At 46.7% G+C, this 7,500-nt stretch overlaps 1 protein-coding gene across 1 annotated transcript in view; it reads left to right on the top strand.

Annotated features, from left to right (window-relative positions):
- LOC310800402 (A disintegrin and metalloproteinase with thrombospondin motifs 20) overlaps nt 1-7,500 on the top strand; it is a gene marked incomplete at both ends in the record, with an annotated part of 84,764 nt that overhangs the window by 65,326 nt on the left and 11,938 nt on the right. The window contains 4 exons of the mRNA XM_083663001.1: nt 1,089-1,234; nt 2,518-2,699; nt 4,333-4,469; nt 5,363-5,480. Of these exons, the coding sequence (XP_083519127.1) occupies nt 1,089-1,234; nt 2,518-2,699; nt 4,333-4,469; nt 5,363-5,480 (583 nt within the window). The remainder of the gene's footprint in view (nt 1-1,088; nt 1,235-2,517; nt 2,700-4,332; nt 4,470-5,362; nt 5,481-7,500) is intronic.

Raw genomic sequence — 7,500 nt, 5'->3', positions numbered from 1 at the left:
AAATCTAGAATAATGCCAAAGAACATGAGATCATGTCCCATCCTGGTTATTATATGGGAAACAGAGTGGCTATGTGGGGGGGGGGGGGGGAGGTATGAATCTGTAGAAAGGAGAAGTAGCTAAATGTTGTGAGTGTTGATTGCCATGCTTAGCATTAACCCATTGATACCTGATGCAGCATTTGTGTGCGTATCCCTTTAACGCGGTTCGCGGTCTTAAAGGGATACGCACACAAATGAGGGATACACACACAAATGCTGCATCAGGTATCAATGGGTTAAATCTCCTGTATGTGCCAGTTTGGATTCCCTGAAGAGTTGCTGGGGGGAACGGGACACCAGGCGAGGAGGAATTTAACCGCTAACTTGACTTGGCTCCTTTAGAACAGAAAAGCCCACACCTGCATGTGAGGATGTTATTTGCTGCTCCTTTGGTCAATCCAACATGATGCAATGAAGACTGACCTCACAGAAGCGTCGTAAAACTGCCTCTGGTTCCTCTCAGTGACAGACTGTCATCTACCTCCCTCTCACTTTCTCTGTCTCTGTCTCTGTCTCTGTCTCTGTCTCTGTCTCTGTCTCTGTCTCTGTCTCTGTCTCTTTCTCTGTCTCTGTCTCTGTCTCTCTCCCTCACTCTCCCATCTCTCTCTCTCTCCTGCTCTCCACAGCTGGGGAGTTGGATACATTCCTTGAGGGTAAACGATAGCTGGATTAGCGTTTCTTTTAAAATATAGTTTTACATCTAAACAGGGGATTAAGAAGGCAAGGAGAAAACAACAGTCCCCAGGATACCAGCTGTGCATGCACTAAACTCTGCACTAGAGCTGTGCTCCACTAGCCTGGTCTGGAGCCAGGCTCTAGTGCTCCACTAGCCTGGTCTGGAGCCAGGCTAGTGCTCCAAACAATCTGCTTTTCTGTTGACTGTCGAGTTGCAATCATAGAGTGCTGCCATGTGTGTGTGTGTGTGTGTGTGTGTGTGTGTGTGTGTGTGTGTGTGTGTGTGTGTGTGTGTGTGCGCGCGTGTGTGTGTGTGTGTGTGTGTGTGTCTCTCTGTCTGTGTGTGTGTGCATGTGTGATCTTCCATTGCAGTACTGCAGACACGGGATGTGCGTGAACAAGGAGTTGGACCTGCGGCCGGTCCATGGGGAGTGGGGGCCCTGGGGGCCCTATAGCGTTTGCTCCAGGACCTGTGGTGGAGGAACCCGGAGCAACAGCAGAGACTGCAACAAGCCTGAGTAAGAAAGAATCATCCATGGTGTCCGGGCAGTGCAGCAGCGCCGCGGTAGATTCCCTGCCTACCAACACGAGGGTCGCAGGTTCGAGCCCCCGTGTTACCTCCGGCTTGGTCGGGCATCCATACACACAGGCACATGCAGGTGTCTGTGGGTGGGAAGCTGGATTAGGGGTACATGTCTGGTCGGTCGAGGGCGCCTGTTCGGGGGGAGGGGAACTGGGGGGACTAGCGTGATCCTCTCACACGCTACGACCTGCCGGTGAAACCCCTCGCTGCCAGGTGAAAAGAAGCGGCTGGCAACTGCACATGTATTGGAGGAAGAATGTGCTAGTCTACAACTCTCCCCAGATCGGCAGAGGGGGTGGAGCAACGACCAGGACAACATGGGGAATTAGCCAGGTGGGGGGAGGGGGGGATAAAAAAATATAAAAGAAGAAGAAAAAAGGAATCAGTCACAAAACAGACGTTACACCAGTTAGTTACACACCAGTCATAACTGTCGGTCAGTTAGTTACACACCAGTCATAACTGTCTGTCAGTTAGTTACACACCAGTCATAACTGTCAGTCAGTTACACACCAGTCATAACTGTCGGTCAGTTAGTTACACACCAGTTATAACTGTCTGTCAGTTAGTTACACACCAGTCATAACTGTCAGTCAGTTACACACCAGTCATAACTGTCGGTCAGTTAGTTACACACCAGTCATAACTGTCGGTCAGTCAGTTACACACCAGTCATAACTGTCAGTCAGTTACACACCAGTCATAACTGTCAGTCAGTTACACACCAGTCATAACTGTCGGTCAGTTAGTTACACACCAGTCATAACTGTCTGTCAGTTAGTTACACACCAGTCATAACTGTCAGTCAGTTACACACCAGTCATAACTGTCTGTCAGTTAGTTACACACCAGTCATAACTGTCAGTCAGTTACACACCAGTCATAACTGTCGGTCAGTTAGTTACACACCAGTCATAACTGTCAGTCAGTTACACACCAGTCATAACTGTCAGTCAGTTACACACCTTGAGTGAGAGACTGCAAACCAATAGCAGCAACAGTCAAAACACGGCTGTGCCTGAATAAGAGTCATAAACAGGTCTGAGTGTTGGTAGGCAGGGAATCCACCGCCACGCTACCCGGACTCCCGAAACATCCTTGGTTTGAACTCATAAAGCCGTCAACACCAGTCAAATTTAAGCAAGCTAAGAAATGTCAAATGAATTCCACAAATGACTACATCTATGTGATTTTGTGTTCCGTAATGTTTGACACCAGGCCCAGAAATGGCGGTAAGTTCTGCGTGGGTCGCAGGATGAAGTTCCGCTCGTGCAACACTGAGCCATGTCCGCGAGGACGCAAAGATTTCCGTGAGGAGCAGTGCTCTCAATTCGACGGCAAGCACTTCAACATCAACGGTCTACCTCCCACTGTCCGCTGGGTGCCCAAGTACAGCGGCAGTGAGTACTGCTATCCTGACACATCTCATTAGAATGCAGAGGATTTATTGTGGTAATGCGTGTTTTGGGGAACAAGGTCATTTTTTAACAAATTATGAAAGTTCAGATTATAAGCTTTCAAATGATGTGTCACACATTGAAATCTGAAAATATTTGAAGAAGATAATGCGTATTCGAATGTTCATACTCCTACAAGCAACATTCAGAGAAAATCACCCTGAAAGTTGAAAGCACTGAACAATCTAACAAATGACAACTATTTAATGAAAACTTGTTTCTTGTATTGATTAAGTCAAATCAAATCAAAACTTGCATAATGTGAAAATAAAATCAATCAATCAATCAATCAATCAATCAATCAATCAAAAAAATATATATATATTCTTTTCACGAGACGGTGGAACATTTGTGCTGGTGCATCAAAGATGGGCATTAACATCCAGCCATACAGTTTTCTTTCACTGACACATTTGGTGAATTTAACTTCAATTGTTTTGTTTAAAATGTTTCCCTTCGAGATTTTGTGTGTGTTCGTGCATGAGTGTGTGTGTGTGTGTGTGTGTGTGCGTGCGTGCGTGCGTGTGTGTGTGTGTGGGCGTAAACATTCATTGTTTACTCTCAAGTGTGCTTTTGTTCACTTTCCATAAGTTATTAAATCCACATTGAGGATTGGAGTGGAATACTGCACAGGACAAAGCAACATGCTTCTATCTGCTGCACGTGCATCGACGGCACTCAATATAAAGACATGAGTTGAACAGATATGAAATGCACGTTGGGCAATGGATGGATATGGATGTCAGAGCATGTAAAGTTATGACCTGCTTATTGACAGTCTATGTTCTTAATGTAAAGACATGGCATATAAGATGATATAAAACATGAACCCCCTTCTACTTCTGACTCAATCCGACATTTCCATCCAAAGACAATTTCTGCTCTGCCCTTTTGGCCCGGGCAGATGAATCCACATCCAGATGCTGTCTCTGTCAGCGCGTCTTTGCGTTGTCGTAGTTTTTGCAGCACATCACATGACAGGAAGTAAATCTTTGCATTACGCTGACCTGCAACACTAACCAAAGCAGCACACAGCACTTCCATCCATATGCAGTCTCTGATCACTTCCATCCATATGCAGTCTCTGATCACTTCCATCCATATGCAGTCTCTGATCACTTCCATCCATATGCAGTCTCTGGCTGCTCGCCCTCTCTTGTATCTCATTCTTTTACTGGGATGGCTTGCTCAGCTACAACCAGATTAGCATCTGGCAAAGACCACCGTGTCTATGTTACTGCAAGACATTCATTCATTTAATTGATGCTATACAAGCAAAACGGGCCAAGCCCTGGAGCCAGTACGCTATCAAATACAACGTGATTTTTTTTCCAAACAAACGATACAATTTGGGGTATTCTAGCGAGAGAGAGAGAAAGAGGAAAAAAGTAAATAGCCTTATGATCAAAAATGTGTTTTGGGTTTTGTTAATATAAGTGGCACGATCAGCTCTTCTCTAGGTATTTCATCTTGTTTTTCTCCTTTGCCTTTGATTTCCCTAAGTCTGTATATCTTATTATAACTTAATGAGCTATGGTCCAGCGTTTTCCAAAGTGTCTCTTCTCTTTCCACGCAGTACTAATGAAGGATCGGTGTAAGCTCTTCTGCCAGGTTGCTGGGACCATGGCCTACTATCAGCTGAAGGACCGCGTCATCGACGGCACGCCGTGCGGACCAGACACTTACGACATCTGTGTTCAAGGCCTCTGTCGGGTATATCTCTCTCTCTCTCTGTCTCTCTCTCTCTTACACACACGCACACACACACACACACGCACACGCGCACACACACACACACACACACACACACGCGCACACACACACACACACACACCCTTCCGCAGCAATGTCAGCTTTCAACCTTCGCTCACCCTCACACTACGAAGCAAACTCTCAGTCTTCTCTGGCCTTCACGTCATTTGCATCTTGAAGAGAGTGAAGCTTGAGATGTTTCTACTGTAGATCACAATCAGAAACACCTTCACCTGCCGAGTACATGTCCGTGCAACTGCGGTGTGTCCGGGTGAAAAAGTGCTGACAAATGCACAGTTAAACAAACAAATGGTTGGGACAACCAGGCAAAGGACTGCATAATCAGGCACGTCGGGGCAAATGCCCGGTGGCCTGGCCTGGCCTTGCCTGCAAAAAAAAAAAAATTTTTTTTTTTGGTGCCCGCAGTCAGGCCACTCACTGAACAGCAGGCCAGGCGCCGCCTACTGGTTTACTAGTGGTTTTATTACTTTATTCAGGGTTAAAGTGGGTGCATCTCATTGTAAAATTGGACTCGGCCCAAATTGGGCTTCAAACGGCCCAAAGTGGGCTTCAAACGGCCCAAATCTGGCTTCAAGCGGCAAAAAAATTGGCTTCAAACGGCCCAAATCTGGCTTCAAACGACCCAAATTGGGCTTCAAACGGCCCAAATTTTTCGCCGCCGCCCTTCGGACATCGGCCCGTATCGGTCTGGCCTGCTTGGTATCTAATGCCCGGCCTGAATTATCATCCCAGTCCGCCCCTGGGGACAACAGTATGGCTAGAGAGTTGGTCACATGACTAGTATGATCAATCACAGCGTTGAATCTTCTTCCATCTCCTCTGTGGCCCTGCAGCAAGCGGGCTGTGACCACGTGCTGAACTCCAAGGCCAGGAACGACAAGTGTGGCGTGTGTGGCGGGGACAACTCGTCTTGTAAGACGCTGGCGGGGACCTTTAACGACGCAGAGTACGGTAAGTCCCGCCCCTCGTCACATGACGCCGACGGTGTGCGGCGCTGCTATTCACCTTATTCTTTGCCCATACAAGGACGCTTCTGCATGACGTCATTTTGTAATCGTCTTCCTGGTTTTAGACACGGAAGTAGAGTACGCCTACAGTAGTCATTTTTAGACTTGCCAAAAAGCTGTTTTCAAGCAAAAAAAACCCCCAAAATGTTTTAAAGTTTTTATATTTTTCGGGTGAGAACGTAACATATATGTGACCAGTTTATCAGAATAACGCCTATTGGAAATATTTAACGAGCAGCGAGGACCGGGAGCGCTGACTGTGCTGACACCGGTCGGACTAGCTATCTGTCAAACCCTACTGTAGTTAGGCTACTGGCAGTGAGAAAACACTGTCGACGTGCTTTTGTAAGCAACGTTAAATGCCGACCGGGTACAGCCATCGGCTCCTCGCAGTAGTAACGCTATGAACATGTAACTGAAGTTGGCCGCAGTGTAGCTTAATTCTGAATGTTGCCAAACTTCATTCATAATTATAGTGACGTTTTGTTTTGAAATTGGCCGCCAACTAGCGCTGAACCGGAAGAACAAATACAATTACGTGTAACGCGGAAGAGAGAAAAAGTGGGCGTGGTGAATAAGGTGAATAGGCTAGATGCATCCCAAAGTTGCTCATATCTCGCTGAACGACATTATTTTTTGTCCGTTTTATTCCAATTTGTGTGCCTTGGGTTAATTAGTCTACATTATCATGCCATGATATGAGCTCAAAACATCAGAAAGATCAGCAATGTAACAGCAGTGACAGCAATGTAACGGCAATGAAGAGCTCCGAGATGAGACTTTAAGATGTTTTGAGGTCATGCACCCTCGACACACAAATAGGAATAAAATAAGGCGAAAAATAATGTGGTTTATTTAGGCTGGGTTTGTGTTTTGCTTTGCGATGATATGACTAGTGTTACAGGAAGTGGGGCGGCCGGCTCGAACATCCTGTACGGCGGCACAGCTTGAGCAGGCTGTGTGATACATGTGATGTGCAGTAAACACAGAACAGCTAATAGAGGCCACAGCACTGACACTGTGTATATGATGACAATATACTGTAACTGATGTTGTGTCTGGATCTGTTTAAACGCTATTAAAGTTGATTCTCAGCAACAACGTGCCTCAGCCAAACGAGGGGAATGCAAGGCACATCTTCTCTAAAGCCGTAGATAGTAATAGAAGGAGCCATCTCGCTCTGTCAGGTCGCACGATAGCATACTCAGACAACCTGACATCAGCGCTTTTGTACTGCGCCTCATCTAGGGCCAACTATTGATTGCATGATCCAATCCTTTTTAAGTCTGGGCAGCAAAACAGCATTAGCATTAGCATAGCATAGCGGAGGGTGTGGTTCCTGTCATGTTTACTCCGCATTGGTTTGGCGCTGAGCTCTCGCGTGTCTATCTCTCGGCTTTCTTCCTCCAGTCTGTTGGCTCGTGGGGGTAGAGCACTGAGGAACCAGGCACTGACCCCTGTTGGCTAGTGGGGGTAGGGCACTGAGGGACCCGGCACTGACCCCCAGCTAGTGTCCTCTAGAGAGAGTGGCGTCGGCAGAGAACCAAAATGCGAGACTCATTACCCAATGGACAGCCAGGAATGGGTCTAGCGCTACTTTTGCGTGCTAAAATAAAGCTGATAATGTACAATTTGATTCAAAGGGAAAAAAAAACTTTCAGAGTACAACACAAACTGCCTATTTTGCAGCAACTCGACAGTGCTGCTTAATCCAGGACCTTACTTCCTGGAAAAACGGTCCATTGGAGTGAATGGAGATGTCGGGACTGTTCTATCTATACGGCTCTGACCCCAGCCTAACATCTGGCTTAGCCTAAAGAAAGGGAACTTGAGTGGGAGCACAGCCCAGGCAGGATGCCCATCTCCTCTTCTCTGGGACTGTCTTTCTGTGACTGTCTTGTCTTTCTGTTTTTCTGTCTCTGTCTTTGTCCATGTCCCTTCTCTCTCTCTCTCTCTCTCTCTCT

The sequence above is a fragment of the Poromitra crassiceps genome, assembly GCF_964638095.1.
Source record: "Poromitra crassiceps genome assembly, chromosome: 30".
In the NCBI taxonomy this organism is placed as follows: domain Eukaryota; kingdom Metazoa; phylum Chordata; class Actinopteri; order Beryciformes; family Melamphaidae; genus Poromitra; species Poromitra crassiceps.
This window is presented reverse-complemented; position numbering and strand designations above follow the sequence as displayed.